The following is a 16,200-nucleotide window of genomic DNA, read 5'->3' as shown; positions in this document are numbered from 1 at the left end:
TAAGAGCATCATGGGGACATTCTTTGAGGTCCCAACTCCCTTGTGTAATGTCTCGATGAGCATTGGGCAGAGCCTTGCAATTTTCAAGTATTTTTTTCCCGTTGGTCAGTGCGAATGGCAGAGTGGTCGCTAATACGAGAGGAGAATATATTACTTCTCGTTGGCAAGTGGTCGTGCGTTATCTATCCTATTGTGAGGACATTTGTGTGCATCATTTTGCGAAAAATTGAAAGGAAGACAAAAGCAAACAACCCTCGATAGTTTGCATCAGGTCACGGTGGAGGTGGGGCAAATAAAGCCAACGCGGCAGAAGAAAGGTATCAAAATTTAAAATAAATTTAGAATTAAGTTTAGTGTAAGGTTAGATTACTAAACTTATTTTTGAGTGTGTCTGCATCATAATCCAAGTTCATTTAAATTTGTTTATGTTACGAGCGTGTTTCCGTGCAAAGTCCCCCTCCTCTCTGTCCCTCTCTCCCCTCTGTGAAATCTGTTTCATTTTAGTACTATTAAATCACTAGTTATTTGTTACTTTGTTAATAGTTTTTGACTTAGAACAAATAAAAGTTTTTCCAATCCAATATCCTGTATTTTTCCAGATGGTTGGATAATTAATTGAAATTTTAGCCAGAAACGCAATAATTGAAAATTATCTAAATATATTTTAACTCCCACTATTAAATCTTTTGCACGTTTACAAAAGAAAATCGGTCATGGGTGGCCAATTCCGGTCCTGAGAGACGCTATCTGGTCTGTTTTCCATATCTCCCTCCACCAACACCCCTGAATCAAATAATCGGGGTCGGGATCAAGCTTCTGGACAGCTTGCTGATAAGATGATCATTTGATCCAGGTGTGGTAGAAAAGGGCGATATGGAAAACAGACCGGATAGCGACTCTGGAGGGGTTGGCCACCCCTGAAATCGGTGTTTAACTCGATATGTTAAAAAAAAGTTTTCTTTTTTGCGATAAATTTCATGTTAGTATAGCGCTTTTGCGTCGTATGCAATCCGTAAAAAATAAAAAAAATAAAATAAAACGAACAATCAACATCAGATTCTGCTAGCCATAGTCTACCCAGTAACCATTAAATGATTTCCATACCGTATCCAAAAAAGTTGCATTTCCAAGCACTCGAGGGAAATGCATAAGCCAAGGAACTAGCCCAATAAATGGCCTCTTTACAATCATGTGCATTATGCACACTCACGTGTCCACTGCACACAGCTCTTTCTGGCCGAATCTGGGTTAAAACCCACCCAAAAAACGTAAGTCAATCAGACAGAGCTCGCAGATGTTAACGAGAGTGGGCTTGTTGGGTTTATTCTGTAATACTATTATGTGTGCATTTAATCATTTTTGTATGAAAGCTTCTTTAAATTGTCTGAAGAGAACCTGGGGTCGAAAAGAGTCACTGAATCCTCGTTCCAAGGACTGTTGACCTGACATCTCACTCAGTCCTGGGCTCCGAGGACTGTTTATCTGGATTTGCAACGAAGAGCCGTGAAGAACTCGATACCAGCGGATGGCTATCAATCACATCCGGGAACACTCGCATAGTGTTCCTACATCGTGACGTCCTTTCTCGCTTCTTTATGGAATTGTTATGTCGAATGAAGGATTTTTGCTTACGCAGTTGGATTAATCAGTAACCTTGTAATTGTTTTGATTTATGGCTTTAAAACTACGAGAAATTACTGTTCGGGATGATAATTCTGAGATGGAGACGAAGTCTGAATGTATCCTCACTTATAACTTTACTCACCAAGAGGCCTATTTAATTAAATGTCAATAATCAGATGTCTGCCTGCAGTGTTTTATTAATTATATTAAAGTATAATAATTAATGAACCTATCAGGGCTCGTTGTTTGAACCCACCCAAAATTGAGTCACTTGTTCAAAGTACCCAGCCGTTGAAAATGGTTAGTTCAAACCTTCAAACAATTTGAAGAAAGTCTTGTGACAAGCCTTAATTTTGATGAACGGAAGAAAGCTTGATAGGACTGTTAACCGGGAGGCAGGTGGTTCGAACCCACCCATAGACGTATGGCAGTCGAGCAGAGTACTCAACTCTTTCTGAGAGACTGCAGTGGTGCCAGGAGACTGGGTGGTCATCTGCAGCATAAAGAAAAAACATTGGCACAACCCAAAGTGGGAAGGTGCAAAGTGGGGACCACTACTCAAGACTCTTGATATAAATATTTCTATCCGCGGTTGTTTTGACAAGCCTAGTCCACGTATTCGAACCTGGGGTCAAAAAAAACAAAAAACTTTGTACTCTTTTCAGAGAACTCAACAGAAACTGCAATCACACATTTCCAAAAGTTTAAATTCAGAATATTTATTGCATCTTAATGCATGTGTTCCAAATATACAAAATAACATAATTCATTTAGCAAACTTTAAAATATTCATTCATAATGTACAAAGTGACATTGGTCACAAAATATCCTCGCCAGGATATAAATCCTACAAGTGGGGATAATTGTATGCCCACAAAATATAAATTTTTTCATTAGACTAGATGAAAAATATTTTCACCACTGAAATAAACTTTAGGTGAATAGGCCATTCAATATTGCATTATTGATAAGACACTGACACCATCAATGATGTTCACAAATGTCTAAGCAACAAGAAAACAGAATAAATGCTGTAGAGAGATGGAACCCATCATACAGGTATTTGAAGACATTTGAAATTACTCCACCTCTCGTTTTTTTCTTTACATCTAATCAAATAGATTTCATGAGAGCTTGAGCTTGATACCATGCTGACTCAATCTCACCCATTTATATTATAAATAATTGTAAATAGTACCAAATAACCTACCGGTGAGACGCTTGCATACAGTATTATTAAAGTGCGTTCTTGGGTAGAGACAATATTTTTATAACAACACAGATTTTACTGTGAACCAAAAGAAGCAGTCTTTGGAGTTGTTTTTTCCCTGTGTACAGTGTTGGACTTGTGATTTGCATTGTACTGCATTTTTGTTTTGGTGTACGTTCAATATTAAAGTTGTACAAATTCTATGCAGACGGTGAATTAAATTGTTACTTTAAACTGATTGGATTAGCTCAGAATTTAAAACCACTCAACCCCGAATTACGTACAAGACAATCTAATGCATCAAGCTTGGTTTTCTATACCATTTAATTATGGCACATTTTTTCTGAAGGGATGAAGAGGCTAACAAACATTAATCTGCACAAAGGTAGACTAATCGGTTTGTACCTTCACTAGATCTTACGCAGCAAAAAAAAACAACAACTGTACAATCAGTTTGGAACGCCCTGGCACATTCTCCTAAATGCCTACATGTAGTATTGCTGGATTTACTCAGTTAGGTTTGTATTTCTCTGATATAAAGAGCTACATGTCTGCCCTCTGCCTAACGTACGATTATTTTTCACTAAGCAGCTTACAATTTCTCACGTCTGTGTAGATGATACTGCTGTTTTTGGTCACGTGGAAGTTTTCTTTACAGAGTGAATGAGAACAACTCCATGGTTAAGGTTGCCCTCAGGAACGACCAGTATTTTCTGGTCAGTTGGCCAGCCCCTGAGCGACCTCAGGTATAAGCGAGGAGAAGAAAGTTTTCAAAAAGACCCACGCTGTCCACATGGTTAACACCCTGTTTCGAGGCACCTGAACATCAGTCACTTGCCGTCGTTCATTTGAATCTTCTTGATCATGGGGAGAATATTCCCTCTGCTCTTCAGCAGGCTCTGCAACCTAAAAACACGCAACATTAATGGTATCAATTGAAAAAGAAAAATAATCTTCAAGCTAATGTTACCAGTTGTTTTCATACATTATTTGGGATTCTGTTTTCATTCTCCTGGTTGTTCTGGACTTCAGGAGGCTGCAGGTGATTGGGTCCTTGGACCTGCTGTTGCCTTCGAAAAGGAAACCAGCCTGTGGTGTGACTAAAGAAAAGGAAAACAAACAGGTTCAAAATGACTGGGGTGACGTGCAAAACAGGATAGCATTACTTGGTGAGGTTTAAAACGTGGTGAGAACATTATACTCTAAATTTCTTTACAGCCAAAGGCATTTGAAATTGGATATGAGTGGACAAGAGTGGGCTTTGGTTATATCATAAAACACAAATATTTGCAAAACTTCCTCCGCTGGTCAGGACCAATGATAACACTAAGAAAAACCTGTCCGTTTTTACTTTATTCCCTAAGAATTCGAATCATTTTTTAACATGTGAACAAAAGCAATGCTGCCATTAGTTTATGATAGATTACAAGGATTTTCAGTGAAATGGAAATAGAGCATTAAATTGGTCATCTACATTTAAAAATATATGTTTTTATTATCTATATGCATTTAGTTATGATTTAGGACTTTAATTTTCAGACTCACCAAAAAAAAATTATTCACCTTTGTTCTGTGATAATAATTTATAGTATTGGGGGGGGGTCTGAATCAAGGAGAAAGGAACTATTTAAACACTAAGTATGTAAAGTATTTACAATTTATTATATAGATTTTATTTAGGTATTAATACATTTGTCTTTTCATATGCCTATAACTGTAAAACTTAACACTTCTTGGCCATTGTACTTGTATACTTCTATTTTCATTAAGGCGCAAAAATATGTATGCGGGGGAGATTTTTTGCACCGGTGAATATAACATAAACAAAATTAAAGTTTTGTTCTAATTTTGTTTTACATTTTTATACATTCTCCTGGCCGGCTTGGCTGTTTGCCCTGCCTCCAATCTCACGTTCGCCATCAATGGGCCGTCTGCTCTTGTATTCCTTTTAAAATATTCCGAAAATGATGCATACAAATGTCTTCGCAATAGGATAACGCACGACCACTTGACAACGAGAAGTACTTTTGAATTAGCGATCACTCCGCTAATGGCTAACAGGCTAAGGGGGAAAATAAAAAATTGAAAAAAATGCAACACTCCGCCCAGTGCTCGCAGAGACATTACAAAGAGATCATTATTTGCTCGAAATTTTGCTCGTATCTCAAAATGCTCTTATGTCGAGGTACCACTGTATTAGGGTCCATATCATAAGTCTCTGTAAATGCAAAATATCAAATTATTCAATTTGAAAAAGAAATAACTATATCTTGATGAGAATCTGATGCTTTCCAGTTACAGAAATTACAATTTTCTTACCAGAAGTTTAAGACGTGGTGGCAGCCACGTTTTATGCAAGACACGTACGTTTTTTTTCTAGAATTTCATTCAGAAATTCTCTATTTTGAAATAAAGGACCGTATCAGTCGCATTCGCTTGCGTCATGACGTCACAGCGCTATTGCATCGTGTCATGGCGTCGTCAACTTTCAGTTTCGTGCATGTAGTGTTTTTATGTACATATAAGCCGTACCCTCGATTCAGCATTTTTTTTCCGACAAAAGTGGCTTATTTGCGAGTAAATATAGTAGTATTGTAGTAATAATAGGGGTGATTCTACTTCGTTTTTCGATTAATGTGGCCTACATTATCCGCAAAATGTGACGGCTGGCACCTATTGTTTGATACTACCGAAATACAAGTCTAAAGATTAAATCAAGTAATCAAAACACAAAACATCCATCAATAACAGCGCCTTTTAGAGATTGAAAAAAAGGGCTGGAGTAGGAGCCCAGTAGACAGTGACGGAGACCGGTTGGCAGAGTACTCACAGGTAGATGATGAAGAGTGCGCTCATCACCAGCAAGAAGCGACTCAAATTGGAGTTGAAGTAAACAATCATGAGTAGAACACCAAGTCTGGCAGCTGAGTACAACCAATCCAACCAGTCTCGCTCCATGCCTTCCTCGTCTTCAACTAGAGGCCCACCTTGAGCATTCATTCGCATGTTCTCATTGGCTACACCTGGGTTGATAAATGCACCTTCTTGCGCTGCATTTGGGTTTGCCGGTTGCAGATTGTCAATGGGGTTCTGATTGGCGATGGGTGCTGGTACAGGTACCTGGTGGGCAGGTACAGGGAGGTGATGGCCAACAGTTGCAGGTGCTATGGTGGCGTCAGTGCCAGCTGCTGCCATAGCTGCATGGCTGTTGATGGAACACATCACAGTTACCACATATAGCTCATCACTCTGAAATAAATACATTTTTCTAAAGCAGGGATTAAGTCATTTAAGAGCCACTGGACATAAAATCTGAAAAGTTTTGTTCCCATTAAAGGGATAGAAGGATAGGTGCGAGAAATCCATTCTTCTAATCTTGTTTTTAAAGTGATTTAAAGTACAAAATGACATAAAACACCAAATCAATCAACTTAGCAAATAATTACACATGAACATTAAACTCTTTTATTAAGTAGAACCCGTACGATAGGCTCAATTTGCCCCTATGCCGCAAGTTTGAGATCCCTTTTCTAAAAGATTCCTCTGCTGACGTAAAACCTCAAACCAGAGGTAGGCAACCCTGAAGCAGCATGCGGCTCTATGGTGCTGCAATGGGGGATAGAAATGTTTTTGCAGCTCAATTAAAACTACAATTGGAGGACAATTACAGCATTTCAGAACAAATTTGTAAACATGGTCATTCTCCCATTTAACAGGTAGAAGAAACTCACTATTGCATATAATATTGTCGAGCATAGACATGTTGGAGCCACAGTAGTTGTTGAGGACTGTACAGCGAGAAAGCTGGAAATATTGGTTGAGGTATTTGTGGTGTTTCAGTCCTGTAGAAAGAAGGTGTCATAAATTATTGAGTACCACATTTTTACACTTATTGGGCAGAATTAAAAGTATATTTTTTTTCTCAAAAATGCACTCAATCAGTCAGTCTGCGCCTTGTGTTTGCACAAACTTAGAAATATTAGATGACAATGACCGCTTGACTGACTGACTGACTTTTATTTCTTGTCGACACGCCACTTACTGCAATCAACCCAGAGGACGTTCGTGGTCAAATAGGCTGACCCAAAAAATAGCATTACGGTAAATCCTTTAACAAAATTCCATTTGAGTGGGTTTTCCCCCTTTGTCCTTAATTTGATAGTGCATGCCATGTTTTATTTATTAATTGTATTGTTGCTATGTTTTTACTCAAGAATTATATGTAATTCCTTTCTGTCCATTTGAGAGAGAAAAAATATCTCAAGAATTAAAGAAATAAAAGAAGCACAGTGCTTCCATTTTTTACTTACATGTTGGTGGCAGGCCATGCAGAAACTCTAGGGGATGATGCAGTCACGTTCGTGTTTATTGGAGCGGTATCTGAAATTGAAGATGGCTGCCTTCTCTGTCTCAGCTCAGCAGTGCTGCTCGCTGATGCAGAGGACATTGGGCTGGACTGATTAGGCTCGGCTGTTCTGACCTGAAAAAAGTAAAATTGGAGGCATTACTTTATATGAAATAACAATCATTTGATGTCAAAATAAATTTGATTAGTGACAACAATTGCAACAACAAAATATTTTACACATTTCTGATTTTTGGTGTGCTTTGGTGTTTGTACAGACGCTCCCCTACTTACGAACATTCAATTTACGAACGACGGTACATACGAACATGTCTGCAAATTGCGTCTATGTCGAAAAATGTTCGTAAGTTTGATTTTGTATTGTGCGCCTTTTTCCCAGTAGTGCTTCTTTCCGCCGCTAATACCGACAGCTGGCACTGTGAGAACTCAGCTCACAAAGCATCCACCTTCCTTTGCCCAGTTCGTTGCACTGCGGACATTGCGGAAGTGCGTGACGTATCTCCAGTGCGCAAAGAACCTTTTTCATTTTTATCATTAAATATCTCGTGCATCCATTATTCAATATGGTTGGTGAAAAGCGAAAGGCTTCTAGTGAGGGAGGTGCAAGGAAGAGTCGGGCCAATTCATTTGAAATGAAAGTGGCAATAATAAAGAAGCTTGATGCGCGTGAGAAAGTAGTGAGCGCTGCACGGGAATACAACTTGAATCGTCGACCGTCAGTACCATTTATAAACAGAAAGATCCAGCAGCAAGGATGAGGGGAAGCCAATTCCTGTTGACAATGTTCCAGTACAGACAATTTTCTTTAGAAAGCGAACAAGTCCCCTTGCAATGTTGAAACATTTAGACCTTGTCTATTTGTGAATTTCCCTCCCTTTGGGTCACAGCAAAATGCACCCTAACCCCATGTCTAGTGTTGCACATCTCACCTTGGGTCTTGCTCCCAGATCAGCCTTGGTTGGCATCTTCACAGCAAAGACGAGATGCAGTATGGGAATGATATCTGTCTGAGAGAGAAAACAGAGTTGTGGCAGCTGTGTTCCACAAAACAACCTTATTTTTTTTGACTTTGATCACAAATTATTTTTCATTCTCTTTCAACTGCAAGACTTAATTGCATTCATTACGTTATGTTTTTTGGGCTGAGATGCTAGACAGTGGTACCTCGAATAACAAGATGAAGCTCGCATGTTGATTTTCTCGTAACTCCAACTAATGTTTCTCATTAAAATGAAGTAAAAAAATTAATTTGTTCAAACCCTCTGAAAAAACACCAAAAACAGGATATTGGATTGGAAAAAATGTTTTATTTGTTCTAATTCCCCCTGTATTAACAAAGTAACACAACTAGTCATTTAATGTTACTAAAATGTGTTTAATAGTACACAAATCATACGTATTTCAAAGGTGGGAGAGAGGCGGAACGAGAGAGGGGAGGGTGGGAGGGAGGTGCTTTTTGCACAGCAAAACACTTGTAACAAACACATTTAAATGAACTTGGGGTCTTTTAGCATGGGAATACGCTCGTAACATAACAAACAAATTTAAATGAACTTGGATTACAATGCAGATACAATCAAAAATAAGTTTACATGTAACCTAACAATAAACTTAATTCTAATTTTGTCTGATATTTTAAAACCTTTCTTCTCCCGGGTTGGTTCTTTTTGCCCCGCCCCCACACTAACTTTAGTCAATATCGAAGGTTTGAGTTTGTATCCCCTTCAAAATATTCCCAAAATGATAAACACAAATGTCCTCACAATGGGATAACATACGACCACTTGCCAATGAGAAGTGGTATATACACCATTCGCACTGACTAATGGGAAAAAAACACTGAAAAAATGCAACGCTGAGCCCAGTGCTTGCAGAGACATTACAAAGAGGGAGTTGCGACCAGTGACATTACACGAGGGATTTGCGAAAGAGACAGCGCCCATGATGATCTTATTAACATCATCTCGCGTATGCTGTTTACTCGTATATCAATATTTGTCTCGTATCTCAAGAAAAATATTTGCCCGAAATTTTACTCGTATCTCGAATTGCTCCTATGTCGGGTCGCTCGTCTGTTGAGGTACCACTGTAGAGTGTTAGACAACATTTTAGCATGACAATTTGCAGTGTAATTTAATTTTAAACATAAAAAATATTTGTGGCTTCCAGTGGTTGACTTTCTGAAAGACTAACTAACTTCAGATGACTTCACAGATGATCAGAATTAGACACGAGTATATGTAAATTAGTAGATTTGTATGGCTAACAAGGATCATCTTGACCGATGGATTCAATAAACAAGAAAGAAAAAACTTCATCTTGGTTGTATAATTTCCCATTTATTGTTAAAGAAATGTGTAGGCAAAACGACAAAAGTCAAAATATTTAAGTCAACCTTAAATGCTCATATTTACGTTTTAGATCAATTCTGAGCATTATCACATTTATACACATTCTATATTATTATTTTTTACCCTTACAAGATATCCCTAAACTTAAAGGATGTCGTTGGGAACCTAGATGTTAATCCATTTGACTGTAAGGGGCAAATAAATGTTTGCTTATTCAAACCTCCCAGTCAAAATGGACTGGACATCTACCTCTATTAATGATGCAGAAAGATAAGCATTCATGCGTAGTATCCTAAATTAAAAGGCTGTCCTTGCGATTGCTGCGACATTCGCCGGTTGTTTGCTTTTGTCTTCCCTTGAAAATATTCCGAAAATGATGCACGCAAATGTCCCCACAATAGAATATCGAACGACCGACCACTTGCCAACAGGAAGTAGTTTATCCTTCACGCATTGGCGAGTAAACACCATTCTACACTGATTAATTAACAGGGAAAAAAAACACTGAAAAAATGCAACGCTCCGCCCAGTGCTCATAGATATCGGTTATACATGAAAAAGATACAGCAAAAAAGACGCGCTACAACGATAACCAGCCTTTCATGTCTTGGCCACCTGCTCAAAATATTTCTCGATTCTAGTGATAATTATTTTCTCGAAATTATACTCTCGAAATTCTCGTATGTCAATGTTCCACTGTATATGGGTAAAATATTTGATGGCCGATGGACGCATGTTCACAAGTTTTATTTTGCTCAAGTGGAACACAGCCTCATTGATTCAGAGTTGTTGTAGTACCTTTGGTTTATGTAGCCTACAGATTTTTTATCTTTGGCAATCTGGACGTGGGAACAAAACTGACATTGTAATTGCTTAAATGGTGGGCAGGACATACGCTGTGTATAAAAAAATTCCAAACAATAACAGCTAATATGGGTTGAATATCAACTTTAAAAATTGGGATATCTAGGTTTAGCCATTTAAAACCTTAGAAGTATGAAATATTAGGGGTTTTTAATCAAGAATTGAAGGGAAATTCTTTCATATGGCACCATTAACACAACATTCTTGAATGCTATTCATTTTCAGAACCACTTATCCATCCTCACAAAGGTCGTGGTCGTGCTGGAGCCTATCCCAGCTGGATTTTGGGCATAAGGTGGGGGACACCCTGAATCGGTGGCCAGCCAATCGCAGGGCACGAGGAGATTGACAACCATTCACGCACAAACTCATACCTGTATGCAAATTTGAGTGTTCAGTCAGCCTATCCTGTGTAATAACTTTGAGGTTATTCTTTGTTGGCATCGGCGAGGTAAACTTTTTTGCAGTCACCAGATGAACTTGGTTGATTTGGTTGTGCTTGGGGGGTGATGCGTTGTATCCATCACGGTGTGCCAACTAGTCTGAAATGATCACTTATTTGGGCCTTTGCTTGGGAAAACGCGCTTTGTGGAGAAGCACAACCAATTTCGTCATACACAGCTGGGTATGATGACAATTAGGCTTTTTGTCGAGTGAATGATGATGACAAAGCCTATGTCGGATTTCATTTTATTTATTTTTTATTTTTATTACGTGAAGTATAGTATATTACTTCTCGTTGGCTGCTCATAAGAAAATCAGGGGCACTGGCTCTCTCCCCCGCAACTCCTCGTGTAATATCTCTGGTTACAACTATACCTCTTTGTAATGTCTCTGAAAGCACTGGGGGGAGCGTTGCATTTTTTCAGTGTTTTTTTCCCCCCTTAGCCTGTTAGCTCCCGTTATCGGAGCGATGGCTATATCAAGACTACTCGTTGGCAAGTGGTCGTGCGTTATCCTCATTGTGAGGATATTTGTGTGCATCATTTTCAGAATATTTTGAAGGGAATACAACAGCAAACGATGGCGAAGGTGAAGGTGGAGGCGTGGCAAACAGCTAACCCGCAGAACGAAGGTAAAAAAGATTAAAACAAAATTAAAATTCAGTTTTGTGTAAAGTTACATTAAACTTATGTTTGAGTGTGTTTGTATATATTAATCCAACTTCATTTAAATGTGTATTTTCGGTTACGAGTACGTTGTCGTGCTAGTATAAGTGATCGTTTGTCTTCAACCTACACAATGGACTATAAATGGAAATTAGCCCTCGGCTACAATCTTACATATATATAATAATATAATTACATAATATATGTTTATTAACACGAATATAAATATGTTCATTAATATGTGCTAAGCCTTATTAAATAAATCAAAATCATGGAAAAATATTGCATATAAATGAAAACTTGACTATCTCAAGTGAGAAGGACAGATGTGTAAAATAAGGTAAAATTTAAGTTGGATTTGTGCATATTCTAGTGGAATTTATGAAGATGTTTTATTCATAGATATTTTTTCATTTATTTTGTGAACCGCTTTATCCACTTTATCACTTGTGGGGGGTGCTGGAGCCTATTTCTGCTGACTTTGGGCCAGGGGTGGGTGACACCCTGTATCTGCAGGGAAAAAAAAACTAACTCTGACGTACCACTGTTCTGAAGAGATCACGAATGTGAAGATGGTCGGGTAGAAGTTTGCCTGCATAGATTAGCCTCTGGTCACTCTCAGGCTAGTGGAAAAAAGAAGAACAATATGTAAAATTGGTTTTACAGTACTTACTAACTAGGAGTACCTAATACCAGTAGAGATTCTGAACAAACTAAAATGACATATTTCAGAGCTGCCTACCTCCATCGACCCCATTTCAGGAGTACCGTTGTCCCATTTACGGATTTTATCCGGAGTGAATGCGATTAACGCAAAATCTATTCTCGCTGAAGTCACACAAGACAAATCATTCGTCAGAACTTGTAATTCGGATGATTCACAATGCACTCTTGTTACCAAATTCTTCCTGTTTACAGTGCACTTGAATCAAGGTGGCAGAAGGAAGCCGTGGCGATGGTGGGAATTTCGAGGCATTTAAATTGGAAATTTGGTACTTTCTGGATGGTTGCTTCAAAAAAAGTTTAAGTGACTATTTTTTTGGATTTTCGGATTTTAGGGAGGTTGTCCAGTATCCCGGAGTTGAATTTCCAGCTAAACTACTGAAATTCCGGAGTGGTTGGCAGCCCTGCATAATTTCTTAGCCAAACTAAAATAATATGCATGTCACTAGTTCTTCCCTTTCTCAAACCAATTGATTTGCATCTGGGGTTCTCCAAACGATATACGACTTATATGTTTATGTAGCACTATTTAACAAAAATCCGGGATAACCGCCCAAAATTAAAGGCAGTGACTCCGTAGCCGGTAACCGGTCAAATAGTCCCAGGGGCTATTTAACCGATAACCGGCCAAATATCCTATATGGCCCCATATGGCTATTTAGCCGGTGTGACAGTATATCTTATTTATTTATATAGTAAACCCTTACCCTCCTTTCATAATTTCACAACTTTTATCAAATAACTGTACACTATCTCAGCATTATATTAATATTGCTCTGTTTTGTCTTTGAGTCATTAAAACACAGGGATACTTCTTTAATGTAGACCAGGGGTCGGGAACCTTTTTGACTTAGAGAGTAATAAACAATTCGTATTTTCAAAAATAATTCCTTGAGAGGCATACTAAGTATTTAAAAGTAAAAATACATGAAAATCTGTCTCTTTATTAATCATTTCACCACTTTGAAAATTGAAAAAATTATTGAATTATTTTGAGAACATTTTGAGCTGTTGCTAATCAATGAGTATCAATGAGAGTATGCATGCAGAATAGTCTAATGAAGAAAATATATGATTAAAAAGGCGCTAGAGATCATGTCGGCGCCACAGTTCCAGCATGACGCTCCCATTGGTGCGTTCGAGACTTAGGTCTCTCACCAGCGATACCCATATTTTACCACACAGGTTAGCAGAGAGCCATATACACCCATCAAAAGAGCCACATGTGGCTCCCGAGGCATAGGTTCCCTACCCCTGACGTAGACCTAGGGTGTCAGACTCGGGTTTGTTCGCAGGCCGCGTTAACCTCAACTCAATTTCACGTGGGCCAGACTATTTTAGACATAATATTTAGAATTTTTTAATCAATAGATTAAAAGAACTGTATTAAAATCCCTGAATATTCCATTTTTTATAGATCTAAAACAATGTTTATTTGAGCTTTATTATTTTACGAAATGATTTTTGAACTAAAAACAATTTATTGAAAAAAACTGTTATTGATTTAAAAGGGGGAAGATCAGGAAATGTAATATAAATCTAATCATTTTAATTTGATCCTAAAACAGAAAGTCGGCATTTACTTTCCCGGGCCACACAAAATGATGCAGCGGGACAGATCTGGTCCCCGGGGCCGCCACTTTGAAACGTGAAGTAGACTATAGGCAAAGTCAATCCATTATGAGAATTGAAATTTGGCAATATTTCTCCCATTTCTAAAGCATGGCTCACAATAATTGGCAGTTATTGTCAATTTATAAGTGGCAATAACATCAAATTTCAATAAGATTGGTTGAATGGTTTAGAAAATCCCCTATCCACTCATTGTTAAATAATAGTCATTAAATCCATATTCACCTAATGTTAAAATCTATCAATTGCATGCTAATTGGGTGAACAGGGAAACAAATTAATTGTCCATCTGATCTTTATCAAATTTGGTGGGAAGTTTACCACTTATAAAATAAAATAAAAATAACTGCCAAAAATAGTGAGTATTTCTTAAGAATTATTGAAATCATTGCCAAATTTAAATTCCCCAAAGGGATTGACTTTGCCTATAGCTGTTTCTACTCACACTATACTAACACTTATAGGTGTTACTTTCATGTAGACTAATAGCTTCGACACACATGAAGGTGTTACTTTCATGTAGACTAATTGCTTCGACACACATGAAGGTGTTACTTTCATGGAGACTATCTGTTTCTTCTCACACTGTTATCCATTGTCTGATCCCCAATAACCAATCATCATGCAGCCATATAAACCATGTGTGGGCCCTGCGTTGTTAGTCACATTTTAAACTCTGACCATGCCATTCAAAGTTGGGGACAAGTTCCCCAGTTTTTGTTCATGGGAAGAAGCTGTTAAAACGAACAGGAAAATGTTGTCCAGTTATGGAGGTGTGATGCAAGTACCATACTTGCAGCCAAGAAACGGATGCCAAAAAGGATATTTAATGAATATATCAAGTACTATGAGCTTCAGTAGTGCTTTGTTAAGGGTGGACAGAAGTACCAAAGCAAATCAACAGGGACCGTCCAAATACCTCTACTTTTAGGAAAGATTGGCAGTTCCAAATAAAGCTAAAGGTTACTAGAAATGGACAAAATCTGGAGATCCAGCCCATGAATGATGAGCACAACCATGATGTCAACCAGGCTACTTTTGGTCTTCACCAACTCAGCGGCGGCTTCCAGATCAAAAGAAACGGCAGGTTCTTGAGATGGTCTAAGTGAGTGCAAACATAAAAGCTTCTTCGTGAGGTGATGGCAGCAAAAACGGGTAAAATGGTTATCCTCAAACACAACATGGTTCAAATTGTGTAAGCACTAGCATTATTTAACATAGCAGGTTGCTTGGCTAAATAACTACTGAGGTAATAAAAGGCTCAGTGGTACTCAAAACAAAAGTATCTCTTGAATTTTAAGCACACATTTTAAGATGACAATTGTATCGTTTAGTTCACTTACACCAAATGTTGTTTTAAACGTCTCTGAAAGTGCACTGTCACTCATTTTATTAACATCGTCCTTGATCAGTGCTTAAATAGGATGCAAAATATTGCAAGTCTTCCCAATGTTAAGTCATGCAGAAAAAGAAGCTGTGTTTGATTTATTACCTTAATTTTCATAATTTATCATACACCTGCGTATACTTGCCTAACCGGTCGTTTGACAAACGCGATTACCGTATGTTTTGGAAAAATTACATGAGCCACAGCCCATGATGAAAATAATAAATCAGTTTGTTCAAATTGAACAGAGTAGTTAACGAGAAAAAAAAGAAATTAAAACAAATCAAATAAAACGGTGTCACCGAAGCAATTCGTCTCGTCTTGGCATTCCAATACGAAGTTAGCTGCCTCCGCAATGGTTAGCCAATGCCTCGAAAAATCTCACCAGTTTAGTCGGATAGACTGCTGATAGATGTTTCTTCAGATCCTTCACAGTCCAGTTTAGATGGACTCCTTCGACTTTTTGATCCTCCACATCCTGGCTGGGTGTTTTTATGAGTATTGTTATGGTCTTTTGTTGAGAGTCCTCCACGTCCATTTTTCCACTTTTCACGTTCGTGTTCACGTTTAAGCGATGACTCTCTTTCGTAACTCGGTGAAGGTAAACACTGACTTCTACGGTCATTAACAATATCAACAAATGAGAAAATGTTTCTTCAAGATAGAAAGTTGTTCACAAAGCTGTACTATTATCGTTGCGTCTGTACGAATGTGCCACAACAGCGACCAGACGGAATGTTGTTGCCAAACAGCACACTGTGGACGCTCCTGATTGGTCAATTCATCCTGGGGTTCCGACGTGGAGTGTCAGAGAGTGAATATGTTGCGAGCATGCGCAGATCACAATTACAAAGATCGTCTTCTGTAAATATGGTTATAGTAGTAATCTGCTTTATTTCTTGCTAATTTACATCATAATTCTCACTCTATTTTCA

General features: G+C 38.2%; 1 protein-coding gene across 1 annotated transcript; it reads right to left on the bottom strand.

The window, feature by feature from the left end:
- Nucleotides 1–2,322: 2,322 nt before the first annotated feature.
- herpud1 (homocysteine-inducible, endoplasmic reticulum stress-inducible, ubiquitin-like domain member 1) lies at nucleotides 2,323–16,051 on the bottom strand. The gene is made up of 8 exons (XM_077710669.1): nucleotides 15,651–16,051; nucleotides 12,066–12,146; nucleotides 8,129–8,206; nucleotides 7,144–7,313; nucleotides 6,565–6,675; nucleotides 5,664–6,038; nucleotides 3,819–3,933; nucleotides 2,323–3,739 (listed from the first exon to the last, which is right to left on the bottom strand). The coding sequence occupies exons 1-8, from the start codon at nucleotides 15,888–15,890 to the stop codon at nucleotides 3,551–3,553; spliced, it is 1,359 nt and encodes a 452-aa protein (XP_077566795.1). The 5' UTR covers nucleotides 15,891–16,051; the 3' UTR covers nucleotides 2,323–3,550.
- Nucleotides 16,052–16,200: the final 149 nt, after the last annotated feature.

The sequence above is a fragment of the Stigmatopora nigra genome, chromosome 2 (assembly GCF_051989575.1).
Source record: "Stigmatopora nigra isolate UIUO_SnigA chromosome 2, RoL_Snig_1.1, whole genome shotgun sequence".
Lineage (NCBI taxonomy): Eukaryota > Metazoa > Chordata > Actinopteri > Syngnathiformes > Syngnathidae > Stigmatopora > Stigmatopora nigra.
The sequence above is the reverse complement of the archived record's forward strand: the minus strand, read 5'-3'. Positions and strand labels throughout refer to the sequence as shown.

Bases quoted from the DNA above. Each gene is read 5' to 3' on its own strand.
- herpud1 (XM_077710669.1), bottom strand. From the start codon at position 15,890: ATGACCGTAGAAGTCAGTGTTTACCTTCACCGAGTTACGAAAGAGAGT. The intron at 6,039-6,564 runs GTGAGTTTCTTC...TTCCATCAACAG, and splicing joins CGACAATATTATATGCAATA to CCATGCAGCTATGGCAGCAG. The intron at 3,934-5,663 runs GTGAGTACTCTG...CCTTTTCTTTAG, and splicing joins GCACTCTTCATCATCTACCT to TCACACCACAGGCTGGTTTC.